The following is a 15,393-nucleotide window of genomic DNA, read 5'->3' on the forward strand; positions in this document are numbered from 1 at the left end:
TAATAACTCTATGGATATGGCTTCTTTAGGGTTTCGCCAACTTGCCGCAGCGGCGACCCTTAGATGTCAGGGTTGGCTGAAATCCACTAACTTTTGCCCAGAGGTCCAAACGAAAATTCTGGACATGCCCTTTGACGTAGATTTGTTATTTGACAAACACATAGATGAGCCATTGCAGGAAATCAAAAAGGACACTGATACCGGTAGGGCATTGGGTACCTTACAGTACAGAAAAACGCCTTTTCGAGGAGCAAGGGGCAGAGGCTCATACTCCTTTCTCGGAGGATGCCAAAAATACCAGCAACTGGGCGGTCAAGGTCGGTATGGATACCATCAACAACAACAACAGCAGTCCTATAGGAATCCCCCAGCGGCCGCTTATAGACAACAGGGCAGAAGACGACAACCTCAAGGCAGAGAGACAATCTCATGGCACCTGCACCTAATGTACTGGCTTTGCTATCCACAGTAGCCTATAGTATAATGTTCTTATGACTGTAATATATATGTTTTATTGTACCGCGAGACTCCCACCTCGTCGGCGGGGATGATTCTAAGCATGTGAATCTATGAAAGATACCAATACTGGATAACTGAAGTTACAGGTAAGTAACTAGTTTTCATCCATGCCTCCGTGTGAAGAGGTAGGGTTAGACAAAGCGCATGGAACTTGTGAATGAAGTGACCTGGTGTCATAGTCAGATCTCCATAGATAACTTAAACTGATGCTCCGTGCTTCAGGATCCATGTTGGGAAGGTGACTGATGCCCAGGCTGGTGAGCCTCGCGCAAGAGTTCATAGTGGTTTCAGAGCTGCAGGGCTGGTGTAAGCGGTGACGTGGATGCTGTTAGGTCATGGTCTGTATGAGAGCAGGGAGAATAGTGTCCAGGACCCCTAGGTGGTTTGAGGGGTGGGTCAGAGCTGCAGGATCATGAGCAAGCAATCGGGTAGATGCTGTTAGCTGAAGAGCTGCAGCAAAGGATGGGGGTTGTGTCTGGGCTCTACGGTGTTGTGCAATGAGTTCGGATGGTGCTTAGAGTTCTGGGGCCTCAAGTGAGAAGAGACAATGGCTTCAGCACTCCAGGGTCCCTGAAAGGAATGAGACGAGTATCAGAGATATTGTGCTGTGTGTGTGTATGACACTAAAATGGTGCTAGAGCTGAAGGTCTCCGAATTCTTCTCAGAGTTCGGGCTCCCATGTAAACATAATGTCCGAGCACAATGGTCTAAATGAACGGTCTGTTCCTAATTCCCCTCTTATATTCTTTACTGCTTCCTAGGTCTTGTTTCTGAATAAAATGGACCTTTTCCAGCAGAAAATTCTACGTACGCAGAAGCACCTTCGGTTCTACTTTCCAAAATACACAGGTGAGGAGGAACCACTTGGATTGACTAGTTAAGAGAAAGCTTTACGGTCAAAGGAGAGTATCCTGGATGTCCCTAGCAAAGCGTTACAACTGGGGCCAGAGGCAATGGGACCGATGGCTGGCAGAGGTCAGACACCATGTGCTGTTCTCTAGGGGGAAAAAGGTTACTAGTGATAGCAGAAGAAGATTAGTGGAGAGTTAAGAAGAAGGCAGAGTGCCACGGTCACCCTAAGGGGAGCCGGAAATCAGTAGTGAGTGTAATGGAGATCTAAGTGGAAGCGAGAGATAGCTAAAGATCATAGCAGTGACAAGTAGAGGTCATAGAAGAGAGCCCTGAAGAGATCCCTGTAGGTCCCTGAGGATCACAGGTGAAGAGTAGCACTCAAAATCTGCCCCAGAACTCCTGAGGTCATCAGCGATCCATCACCATATACCTATTAAAACTATTCACACTGATGCCCTTTGCCATAAAGGTTACTTTTGAATCTTGGGCATCACCTGAGCAAAGTGTTGCACAGGATTGAATCCTTTGACCTAACACATCCATACAGTATTGCCAGATTCAGAGCAGATCAGCTCACTCACTTGAAGCACCTGACAGTAGTACTAGAGAGAGGCTACAGTGCCACCCTTTCCGTTAGGCAGAGAAGGGCCAAAGTTAGGTAAAGTATTTGGCTGTGTGGTGCGCTGAGAGAAGCTCATGCTGATGAGGATCAGGGATTTACCTCTTGCCTTCCTTGGTGGTCACAATTCCATAGTGACAGGCAGACAAGCTGAGTGTAGCTGAGCAAGAATGGCAATTTCTTCCAGGGGAGTTTGTAAAGGGTTCCCACTAGGGTGTGATACATGGTGGTGAGTGTGTCTCACCTGGGGGCCCAGATACACTGCAGTGAGAGAGCAGGCAGACATAGCTGGGATCTGACATGGTACTGCTAGTGGGAGGAAAATCGAGCCAATCCTGTCAGTTCCACAAATAACAATAAAAAACACAATGCAGCCTTCCATATACTAGAAAAGCTGAGCAATGTTGTAAGAATTTCCCTTGCACATAAATACAATTCTAATAAAGCAGGGAGGAAGAAAACACATTTGAAAACTGCTTTAATGCTCAGCAGAAATCATAATCCTTCAAAGAGGAATGAAAGAACATTGCCAGCCCATAGGCTGCGTTGTAGAAACATTAGTGTAGAAAGTTGAAACACGAACCCACAGAAACACACAGAATAAACTGGCACCGTGCCTTTAGGGCAGTCATGACCCCTAGCTTCCTATCATGCCTCTTGTGTGACAGTTAGGTCAGTTGTTCTTTCCAGCTCTTTCTGTCAGGACCCTGGTAACTTCAGATCTCAGTTTTTGTGATTTCCTCAGAAATTACTACTTATTTTTTGTCAAAAACCTTTTACTTCAACGTCTTTGAAGCACTTTTCTACTATTTTGAGAGAGTTGGGCATATTTTTCCAGTCAAATATGCCCTCTCCTGTGGCAAGAAGAAGGCTAAAACAGACTCCCATTCTGTCTGTATTCTTTGCCTTCCTTCTGATCATGCTCCCAAGCCTTGCCAGGATTGCCAGTCACTGTCCAAAAGAACACTGAAGGACAGAGAGAGGATTCACCTCTATGGGCTGGCTGAGCAGGGAAAAACACCTTCAAGAGGCGGGTCTCCGATGAAGAAGTGGAAAGAGAGAGCCAGATCTTCATCTAGAAGTAAGCTTCCAGTCTGCTCTCTATCGGCGTAGGGCTCGGCGCCAAAAATACCTTCATCGGCCACGAAAACATCGACAAAGAGACCATCCGCGGCAGGCTCGCGTTGAGAGAAGACCAGTCGTCGACAAAGACAGCAGGTACGTCGGATCCTCTGCCGTCGTCAACCCGGCAACGATCGGCGTTGAGGAGTCATTCTCCGTTGGTGCGTGCTCGCCCAACGGAGAACGACGTTCGATGTCGAGACATACTCCGCGTCAGCGGTTCATCGGCATTTGGCATTGAAGCAGGCATCTCCGTTGCCGTCAACCAGGCGGCGGTCAACATCGAGATGTGCCTCGTTGTCACAAGAGGCCACTCACTCTACTCCTCCATTGCCGTCATCCAGGCAACGTTCAACGTCTAGGGCTAGATCTTCAACGATGAAGAAGGACTCGTCATCAAGACCTAAGGTCAAGCATACTAGGCGTCGTTCGACGTCGAGACGGCGGTCTCCATCGATGGCAAGAAGTGCTCCGATCTCGACTCCGCTGGCTTCCAGTAGACTATCAGCGTCGAGAGAGAGATCTGAAAGGCCTAAAGACACGACATTGAGAAAGATTTCTCCGTCGATTCGTACTTTATTGGGTTCTCGTGCACGCTCAACGTCGAAGGCGAAGTCGGTCAGGTCCAGGTGTTCGACTTCACATCATACAACGTCGAAACACAAGGAGAGGTCGACGTCAAGGAGAAGATTCCGCTCTAAGGATTCACCAGTGATGGTGACGCATAGTCGGTTGACGTTGAGACACTCCCCATCGACGTTGTATCGTTCATCAAGACGCCGATCACGCTTTAAAGATCGCAGAGAGTCCTCTCATTCTGTTATGAGCTCTCCCCAGGCTTTCTCGACGTGACACAGCTCTTCTGCTCATTCTCCAGAGCAGACCAGAACATCGCCAAGAGGCTCTCCACGGAGACAGCGATCTCCTTTAATTCATCTTTCGCCCAGATGGCTTCAACCTCTCCATCACTGGCAGAAAGAACCCTCCGGTCATGCTCATCGGCCTACGGACTATTCCAGTCCACTGTACGGATCCCCACTACAACGTCTGGTGCAGGAGGTGGACGGGTCCCCCACTACTCGGACCAGGGATCACTGAGGCAAATCTCCGGAGCATAGATCAACTCATGCTCATCACAAAAGGCGAAGAAAACCATCTTGGTCGTCATCTTAGACGCACTCATCCAAAAGGGACTACTTTCTTACCCTTACGAATAGCCCTTCCTCAAGAGTGTCACCCATCGATGATGTACACCTTTCACGATATCCTCGCTAGAGGAGCACAGAAGCTGAGCATAGACATGTCGGCTCCTCAGACCACCACTTCAATCATTTTCGTGACCCTCCATCAGAGGTCTGCGGCTAGACCATTAGTACCTCTAGTCACTGGTCTCCTTGAACCGGTAATGGACATCTTCCTCGCCCCATCCTCAATTAAGGCAGCTCTGGCTGGGTTCCTGAAAAAGTATAAACTTGTTGCATCGAATCCTCTCTTTCTGAAATCAGATCCTCCACCGGATTCTGTCATCATTGCAGCAGCAAAGAAGACACACTCTGGCTTCTTCCTCCTTAGCTTCTCCAGACAAGGAGAGTAGAGCCCCGGATTCTTGGTGGAGAAAGACCTGTTGCTCTGCAGCATCTTCTCTTGAGGTGTCTAGCGCTGCTGCCCTGCTGGGCCATTACGACAGGTCCTTATGGGATTCGCTGGAGCATTTTAAAGAGAAGCTGCCAAAGGAGGATCAACAAGACTTCTCAGAGATTCTCCAAGACGGGGCTCTGGTAGCCAGTCAATTTATCAGCTCAGCAGCAATGGGGCTTCTTTGGCTGCACACTCAGATGCACATTGAATATGTGCTCAGAGGTCTTCCTGGTTGCGCCTAACAGCTTTGAAACGAAAGCTCAATAGCGTATTTTGAATCTTCCATTCTCTGGTAACTCCCTTTTTGTATCGCATATTGACGAGGAGATGGCCAGAATGAAGACCGAGTTGGATACACTAAAGGCTGTGGGCCTTGAGAAGAAAAAGAAGTTCAAACAACGCTACAGTCCCCATAACAGCAAAAATTACCAACTGGGTTCAAACCCCTCAATGGTCGCAAAACAAACAAACAAAATCTCAATACCAAGGCCGTCGTTCCTCGAGAGGCAGAGGAGGACATCAACAACAGTCCTCTTCCACAGCTAAAACTCAAGGCAAGCAATGATTTTCTGCTTCCTCTAGCACCGTTGCACACTCCAGTGGGAGGAAGTATTTCAAATTGTATAAAAGAGTGGCGCAATATCACCAAAGATCAGTGGGTGCTAAGTATACTGCGCAATAGGTACGTGCTACGTTTCTGCGCGCCTCCAAGAGACATTCCTCCAGTGAGGTCACGTCCTCAACACCTGGAACTGCTGCATCAGGAAGTGTTAACCCTTCTGAAGAAACTAGCCATAGAAGAGGTCCCTCCTGCCCAGAGGGGGGAAAGGAGTCTACTCCAGATATTTCTTTGTCCTGAAAAAAGACCTAGCAAACAAGTTCAGACCTATTCTAGATCTCCGATCTCTAAACAAGTTCATCCGAAAGGAGAAGTTTCGTATGTTGGCGCTCCATCAAATATTTCCACATCTAAGGAAAGGAGATTGAATTTGTTCGGTGGACCTCCAAGATGTGTCCTTTCACATTCCAATTGCCCCACGACATTGCAAGTTCCTGTGATTCATGGTAGGCGCCAAGCATTACCAGTTCAGAGTCTTACTGTTCAGCCTCAAATCTGCCCCACGGGTATTCACGAAATGCATGGCTGTGGTGGCGGCAGCATTACATCGCCAAGGCCTGTTTGTGTATCCATACCTGGACGACTGGCTGTTGAAGGGATCATCTCCTCACATGGTGCAGCACCACTACCACATCTGCCTAGATCTCCTTCATCTCTTGGGCCTTCATGTGAGCATGAAAATATCAGGTTATCAGCCCACTCAATCGCTCCACTATCTGGACTCCCCTTGGACTCCCGCCTAGGAAAAGTGTTTCCTTCCGAGGAGAGACTTATCAATGAGAAACAAATGCAATATCATCCTTTGAGTACATCAATCATCAGTAAGGCAAGTGGCGTCCCTACTGGGGTCGATGGCCTCTTGCATATTTCTCATACCCAACTCCAGATTGAGAATAAGACCATTGCAGCTGGATCTGGAGGACAAATTAGACCAATCCTAGAGTCATTGGGAAGACCGAATTCTCCCCTCTCAAGCTGCGAAGAAATCTATTCTCTGGTGGACTCAGCCAAAGAATCTTCTAGAGGGAGTCCCATTCCATAAACCTCTTCCAAAACAATCCCTGATCACAGATGCATCTCTTCAGGGATGGGAAGCGCATCTGGGTCAACTGCAGACTCAGGGGAGATGGACCTGCAAGGAGCAGACCTATCATATCAACATGTTAGAACTGCGGCTGTTTCATTTGGCCCTTAAGGCATTCATTCGATCAGTCGATTCAGTCAGAGTCGATTCTGATACAAACGGACAATACAACCACCATGTAACAAACAATACAACCACCATGTAACAAACAAGGTGGAACACACTCTCGCCCTCTCTCTGAAATCTCAAGCGATCTGGCACTGGCTGCAGGCCAGGAACCTCTTGATCACTGCTGTGCATCTGTCAGGAGAACAGAACATGCAAGCAGATGCTCTCAGTCAACATTTCGAAGAACAAGAAGACTAGGTGCTCAACGACGAGGTTGTGGCGGACATTTTTCATCAATGGGGTCGTCCATCCATCGACCTCTTTGCAGGCGATGTAAACAGAAAATGCCACACCTTCGCGTCCAGATTTTACCAACCAGGAACGAGAGGGAATGCTCTTTTGATAGACTGTTCCGGGACGTTAGCATACGCCTTTCCGCCTCTTCCTCTCATCCCGAACGTGGTGACCAAGCTCATCTGATCCAGGATGAAGATGATCCTGATAGCACCGGACTGGCCTCGCCAATCGTGGTATCTGGACCTATTACAGCTCTTGATCTGTCCGCCCAGGATACTCCCGTGCAGGCCGGATCTTCTGACCAAAATGTAGGGAAGATTCTGCACCCCAGCCTTCCCTCGCTGAGCTTGGCAGCATGGCTCCTGAGGTCCTGCAGTAGGGACATTTGAACCTTCCTCATGACTGCATGGACATTTTAAGGGAGTCAGAGACCATCCACAAGAACCTCTTACTCTTTTGAATGGTAAAGATTTTATTTGTGGTGTATGCGTAATGGTTGGAGTCCGATTAGCAGGCAAGAAGAGGTAATCTTGCCGGATCTGCTATACTTGGCCAAATCTGGTTTGAAATACACTTCCATAAAAGTTTATTTGGGGGCCATTACAGCCCATAAAAAATCACCTAACCAACCTTCTTTCTTTCAACTTCAAGTGGTCAGGGGTTGAAGAAGGTGTATCCCCCTGTCCGACTTCCTTCTCCTCCTTGGGAGTTGAATCTAGTTTTGTCAAAATTGATGGGTCCGCCTTTCAAACCCATTCATAAGGCCACGTTACAACACCTTACATAGGTTTTCTCGTGGCTATTACATTAGCACGCAGAGTGAGTGAAATCCAAGCCCTCTGTTCTAAGGAACCGTATACGGTTCTCCATCACAATAGGGTGGTTTTGAGAACTCACCCTTCTTTCCTACCCCAAGTGATGTTTGACTTCCAAGTCAACCAGACAATTTCTCTCCCCTCTTTTTTCCCCAATCCTGCTACACCAGCAGAAAAGTCTCTTCACTCATTAGACCTCAGGAGGGTTCTGAAATTCTATTTGGAGGGAACAAAATCCATTGGAAAGGCTGATCAATTGTTTGTAAACTACGGCTCTGTTAGAACAGGCTTTCCAGCCTCCAAACGATCCATTTCAGGGTGGATAGTGTCCTGTATTAAACTGGCTTACCAATTAGCGAACAAGCCTCTGTTAGCCTCCCCTAAAGCTCACTCTACTAGGGGAAAGGCTGTTAGAATAGCTTTCTTACACAATGTACTGATGGTCGAGATTAGCAAGGCTTCAACTTGGAAATCGGTTCCGACGTTTACCAGGCATTACTGTCTGGATTCTGACTCCAGAGCAGATACTCAAGTAGGCCAAGCCTCCTTGAGGAATCTGTTCCAATGCTAGCTTAATTAGAATCTTTGTAATGTTTTTTAACAATGTTTCTTTATTGTACACTTGTCACTTGTCCGCAGGATGAGGGCATGGGCTTGCTATTCTATTCATGTGCTTATGACTATTGATGAGGATCCCCTGGAAGAGAAGGATAAGTTACTTACCTGTAATCCTAGTTCTCTTCCAGGGGTATCCTCATCAAAGTCATAAGCAACCCACCCACCTCCCGGGCAAATGATCAATATACATGTCATCTCTTTGTGCCCTGGCCTTCGGGTCTCCGCAAAGAACAACTGACTTAACTGTCACCCCTGAAGCATGATGGGAAGCTAGGGGTCATGACTGTCTTAAAGGCACTGTGCCAGTTTATTATGTGTATTTCTGTGGGTTAGCGTTTCAGCTTTCTACACTGATGTTTCTACAATGCAGCCTATGGTCTGGCAATGTTCTTTCATTCCTCTTTGCAGGATTATAATTTCTGTTGTGCATTAAAGCAGTTTTCAAATGTGTTTTCTTTCTCCCCGCTTTATTGGAATTGTATTTATGTGTAAGGTAAATTCTTACAACATTGCTCAGCGTTTCTAGCATATGGAAGGCTGCATTGTGGGTTTTTTATCGTTATATATATATATATATATATATATATATATATATATATAATTCTCTGCTTCCGTTCACCTTTGTGATTGGTATCCAGGAAAAGACGGCACACCATGTAAGTCCAGCGCATAAAAACTTTATTGTGCACTTAACAACTAAAGACGACGCGTTTCGGCGTTATGCCTTTATCAAGTAGACCCCATTTTGAATTCGCAAGTATATAAGTCCTTCCTCTGTTGACAGACATAAAGAAAATACTACAATGTCTTGCTCGCATCTTTTTCCATGTATACAATTTACATCATTGCATTTCAATTTATAAACATCATTGGTAAGGACTTGCTTTTTTACACATATTACTTTGTTCGCTGACCTTCGCAAGAGCTTTACATTAATTCGCGAGTTTCACAACCCTTTCTGCATTCACATGATGGTTTATGGGTAATGTAGTTTCCGCATATTTGACGCGTGTATCTACCCTAGTTTTGGTATATCCTGATGTAGCAGAATTCTGCATAATTACATGCTATCATATACCTAAAAACTAATCCGGTGCTCCCGTTATTGTCAGACTAGTGGGTAATGCGATTAAGGCGTACTGAGTGCGTGTTACTACATTAATTTAAATACAGCACAATTCCGCACATTCATTCTCGACCACATATATTGGTAAGTATCCAAATATTTGGGTAAAAATTCAGCGACTGCTCCTAAATTACCTGCTCAGGCGTCCCCGTACGTCAGTCTGATAGAGTTGTGAGCAAGAAGGAAACGGGACGCTGCAACGCCGAGAGAGTGCATTACATGAGAGGACGCAGACAAGAAAAATCTGCATCATTGAATTACAAACTAGGAGGACGCAGACAAGATAAATCTGCATCATTGAATTACAAACTAGGATGTAACGGGAACAGGAGTACACCGCCAGTGAACCGGTGGAATTCTGGGACTGTGCTCCGAATCACACATAGGCACCCCAAAGGCGACATCAGTCCTATCCCCCAGTCCTGAAGAAGACGCGCTGTGACCCATGAATCAGGCGTCATTAGGGTCGAAACGTCGACAGATATCGACAGATATAGAAGCCCGTGGACCAATACGGAATATTCCGCAGTAATTGCCAATAGTAGTGGCACATAGGAATAATTCCAATTGAATATTGCTTTGGCCAACTTTTTAACTTCCCAACTGTTCTTTCACTTGTATATATTTCACTGTAATTTTCTCACTGCATGACGAACCACTGCACTAATATATCACTATCACTTTGTTCTGATGCGCCGTTTGTACAATTTATGAAAGTATATATTGAATATAAGGGTTACTATGAATGACATTGAATTCATAAAAGAATCATTGTATACCCTAATTGTCGTTTTGGATTTGCATTTTTACGTTTAAGTGTGATTAATTATAAGTAAGTCGTGACTGCTGTTTTGTTAAAAACTGATGGAATAATATATATTGGAAGAAATCCTTTGCCCAACAGAACCATTGTTTGTACGGTACAGGCGTCCCCTCAGCCACAGGCAACTATTCCGCAAGAGCCTTCCAGACCTGCAGACAGCCATGATGATTCCTCGGATGAGGATCGTAATTCGGATCATGAAACTGATCAAGCTACTGAATGGGATGACTACATCATTCCGGACCCTCCATCCCCATGTCCGGATCCGGTGGATTCCCCGCCAGCGGACGTAGGGGGTTTTCATCAGCTGATGGAAAGAGCGGCTGGCAGGTTCAAGTTGGCTATGCCTGCGGTGGCCACGGAATGTTTCTTGTATGACTTCAAGGAACCTTATCGGAAGTCGACAAGGTCCATACCTATAGTGCAACATCTGTGGGAGGAAGGTCTTAAGGCTATGAAGAACCCAGCGACGGTGGCCCCTGTACCACTGCGTCTAGATAAAAAGTACAAAGCACCTGACAATGGACCAGCTGCCTTAACGGGCCACCCAAAACCGGACTCAGTTATTTCGCAAGCGGCGCAGAGGAAATCCCGCAACCCCTCTGCTCCCTTAACAACTCCTCCGGACAAAGAAGGACGGAGATTGGACAATGCTGGGAAGAGATTCTCGTTGATGGCTAGTCTTCTGGTGTGAGCAGCCAATACCCTGGCAATATTGGGCAGATATGACCGCCAGCTTTGGTGTGATGTCGCTCCGTTCCTGGATCAGCTTCCTCCAGAATCGAAATCAGAGGCAAAAAGATCTTACAAGAGGGGGAGGCGACTTCAATGGAGATCATTGACTGCACCATGGACATTGCCACGACGGCGTTTTGTTCGTTGGCTGGGGCTGCAGTCCTCCATCACCAGGGGTGGCTGAAGGCGACCTGGTTTCGACCTGAGATCCAAAATAAAGTCCTAGATCTTCCCTTTGATGGGGAAGCACTATTCGGAAAGCTAATTGACGACACTCTCCAAGACATCAAAAAAGACACTGAGACCGCCAGATCTTTGGATACGCTTCAGTACCGCAAAACTCCTTTTATAGGATCCAGTGGCAGAGGTACGAACTACAGAGGATACTATCAGCAACAGCGATATTCATCCTACGGCTCAGGATCCCAGCAATACCGCCAGCCTTATCAACAAAGGCAGGGCCAATCCTCCAATTACTCCAGGCCTTACAACAAGGGGAAACAGGCTCGCCAGGGACGTGATACGTCCAGGCGACAATAGCGGCCTCTAGGCTCTTCCTACTGTTCCCTCCTCCAAGAAGTCATCAGTTGGAGGCAGGGTAACCAAATACCTTCGGAATTGGTCCAAGATAACATCGGACCGTTGGGTGCTCAACATCATTCGAAAAGGCCATACCTTGGAATTTACGCAAATCCCACCACCCAAGCCCCCTGCAGCCATTCCATCGAAACACCTGTGTCTTCTGCGGCTCGAAGTTCATCAGATGCTCCAGAAGGGGGCTATAGAGCCGGTTCCCTCTGACCAAAGAGGACAAGGATTCTACTCCAGGTTCTTCCTGGTAAAGAAGACGCTGGAGAAATGGCGCCCCATTTTAGATCTCGGGGAGCTCAACACCTATCGCATCTCCCTGTCTTTCCGGATGGTCTCTCTTCAAGACATCTTGATCAATCCGGGGATTTCATGGCCACGCTCGATCTCGTGGATGCGTTCTTTTTTGATGTACCGATTCACCCAGCACACAGAAGGTTTCTACGATTCACAGTAGCCAAGAGCCCCTTTCAATTCAGGGTTTTACCCTTTGGTCTTCGCTCAGCCCCAAGGATCTTCACGAAGGTGCTGGCGCCAGTAGCAGCATTCCTGCAAAGGAACCATTTTCAAGTCTTCCCCAACCTGGATGACTGGTTGCTGAAAGCCCCGTCCAGGGAAGCAGCGCGGGACGCTGTTCAGGCTTGTACAAACTTGTTTCAAAATCTGGGACTCACTTTGAACAAAGACAAATCATCTCTGGTTCCGTCCAAAAAGGCACGTTTCCTGGGAGCCACCCTGGACTCAAAACTCTCAAAGGCTTTCCCAACCCTGGAAAGGAGGGAAAAACTGCAAACCTTGGCTCGGGACTTACAAAAAAGAAGGTGTCTTTTAGTACGCCGCTACAAATCTCTGTTGGGGGTAATTTCATCATGCATACCTCTGATTCCTCACTGCAGACTGAGAATGCATCCTCTGCAGGAACAACTAGACATCCATGGAAACAGATTCACGGATCATTCGACGACAGGGTGACCGTCACTCCGATGATGAGAAGAGCGGCCTTATGGTGGGCAGATCAGAGAAACTTATCCCAAGGTCTATCCTTCGTAAGCGATCCGTCTCCTCAAGTAGTAACAACAGACGTGTCATTGGAGGGTTGGGGAGAAGTGATGCAAGACCTACATGTCAGTGGCCATTGGTCTCCTCACGATCGACAGCTCCACATCAATCTCTTGGAACTAAGAGCAATAAAACTGGCTCTACAAGCCTTTCTTCCTCGCCTAGGAGGTTCACATTTGCTCATCAGAACGGACAATACCACGGCCATGCATTACGTAAACAAGGAAGGAGGAACCAGATCTCTTCCGTTGTCGCAGGAAGCTCAACAGATCTGGGAATGGGCGATCCTTCACGGGATATCGCTGAAGGCAGAACACTTGCCAGGAGTTCTAAACGAGAACGCCGACAGGCTGAGCAGGTTATCCTCAGTCAGTCACGAGTGGGAGTTGAACCAGCGAGTTCTAGAAGAGGTCTTCAGCCAGTGGGGCAGACCAGCAATAGATCTCTTTGCCACACCGACCAACAAGAAATGCCGGTCTTATGCAAGCAGGCTTCACCACCGAGGATCATTGGGGAATGCGCTTTCGATAGCCTGGTCAAGGACATTTGCCTATGCCTTTCCCCCCATACCTCTGATCCCGCGGCTCATGAGGAAGATCAAGGTGGAACCATGCAGGATGATCTTGATAGCCCCTGCTTGGCCGAGACAGTTCTGGTACACGGAGCTCCATCTGTTGTCGCTAGCTCCTCCTCTCCCCTTGAGGACTATTCCAGATCTCCTCACAATGTCCAAAGGACAGGTTTGGCACCCAGATCCACAGTCATTACACCTGACAGCATGGCTCCTGAGCAGCGAGAATTTATGAATCTCCCCATCTCAATCGAAATTAAGGAAGTCCTCTCCCAGGCGAGCCCTCCTTCCACGAACAGGACTTACCGCTTTAAATGAAAGAGATTTTGTATTTGATGCAGGATTGAGGGAATTGACCCCTTTACTTCAAAGCCTCATCAGCTTCTACCTTATCTTTTGTCCCTGGCTAAGTCTGGGTGGGCCCATTCTTCTATAAAGGTTCATTTGGCAGCCATTTCGAGATACAGACGGTCTGGGTCTGGACCTTCGTTGTGCTCTTCCAGGATTGTTAAACAATTTCTGAGGGGCTTGTTCCGGGTCTATCCACCAGTGAGGCCTCCGCCTCCTACTTGGCACCTAAATCTAGTCCTCACTCAACTCATGAAAAACCCATTTGAACCAATTCATCGTTCTGACATGAAGTTTCTTTCATGGAAATTGGCTCTCCTTCTAGCCCTCACATCGGCAAGACGTATTGGAGATTTGCAGGCTCTTACAATCCAGGAGCCTTTCCTACAATTTAAAAGGAACACTGTTATCTTGAGAACTAACCCTAGGTTCATACCCAAGGTACCCTCGGACTTCCACTTGAACGAGACGGTTATTCTGAAAGCGTTCTTTCCTCAACCGGCTACACCAGCGGAGAAGTCGCTGCATTCTCTGGATGTACAACGATGTTTAAAATTCTATTTGGATCGTACCAAAGGATTTCGGAAATCCTCTCAATTGTTTGTTGCTTTTGGTGGTCCAAGCAAAGGTCTCCCGCTGTCAAAACAGGGGATAGCAAGATGGACTACAAGTGCCATTCTACATTGCCATAATGCAGCAGGGAAACCACTGACTGGCAGGGTTCGGGCACATTCCACAAGATCAGTGGCTTCTTCAACAGCCCTCTTTGCGGGGGTGCAGATTAAGGACATTTGCAGAGCTGCTACCTGGAGCAGCGTCCACACCTTTACTAAGCATTACTGCTTGGAATCCTTACAGCAAGAGAATGTGGCAGTGGGCCAGGCTGTCCTGAGGAACCTCTTCCAATAATTGGTGAGCTTTCCTTTCTATCCCACCTTCCGTTATTTTGCACATTTTGTATATTAATGTCATGTTGGCTATTACAATGTATTTATTACACAAAATGTGTTTTTATTGCTAACTGCTTGCTACTCTGATACAAAAGCATGGGAATCTATGAAAGTTTCAATACTGGGGCAAGAAAACAAGTTACTTACCTGTAACTTTGGTTCCCCAGTATTGGTAACTTTCATAGATTCCCATGCGCCCACCCACCTCCCCGGAAAGCTCAACCTACAGCAAATATGGTTTCTTTACACAACGGCTACGTAAATCTGAGGCTCTGAGGTTCCTTCAGGAGGGTTCTATGGGGTGAAGCTCTTCTGATTGGCTGATGCCTAAGTTTGGTCTCTTTTACAAAAAGAGGGTGATATGCTACAAAAGGGAATGAGGCCTAGGCCTTTTTCTTTCTCTTTTGTACCTACTGCTATGGTATTTTTGTTACCGAGGCTCCCATTCCGACGACGGGGAATGATACAAAAGCATGGGAATCTATGAAAGTTACCAATACTGGGGAACCAAAGTTACAGGTAAGTAACTTGTTTTCTTAGTGTTCATGCCTACAGGGATAGATATGCATCTTCCGGGTTTGGCAAAGTGAGCCAGTATGCGCGCCATGGCATTGTGGGCGTGGCCACGCTGCAATGCTCTGAATGGACGGCAGTTACTGTCACTGTGAACATGCAGGCAAGTTGCCGATTTTAATATGGTCAGGTATTGCAGAGTCCCCTACCATCAGGTTGACCTCAACCTCTTCTCCAGAGACCAGGGATATTTCCAGTCTCCACCTTTCCCCCAAGGCACAGATAATAAATCAACATCCAACACATATCTTGTAATAGGGGTCGGATAACCCAGGACGTATTTTATTAAAATTAAAAATCATAATTTGGAAATCTTAACATTTTATTTT

The 15,393-nt window shown here is 46.9% G+C and overlaps 1 protein-coding gene across 2 annotated transcripts in view; it reads left to right on the forward strand.

Moving 5' to 3' along the window:
• Positions 1–15,393, forward strand: part of LOC144769628 (guanine nucleotide-binding protein G(o) subunit alpha-like) — a 727,529-nt gene that overhangs the window by 522,902 nt on the left and 189,234 nt on the right. For both annotated transcript variants that reach the window (XM_078653798.1, XM_078653797.1), the window contains one exon: positions 1,281–1,368. In XM_078653798.1, coding sequence (XP_078509924.1) covers positions 1,281–1,368 — 88 coding nt within the window. The remainder of the gene's footprint in view (positions 1–1,280; positions 1,369–15,393) is intronic.

Source organism: Lissotriton helveticus, chromosome 7 (assembly GCF_964261635.1).
Source record: "Lissotriton helveticus chromosome 7, aLisHel1.1, whole genome shotgun sequence".
NCBI classification, from domain to species: domain Eukaryota; kingdom Metazoa; phylum Chordata; class Amphibia; order Caudata; family Salamandridae; genus Lissotriton; species Lissotriton helveticus.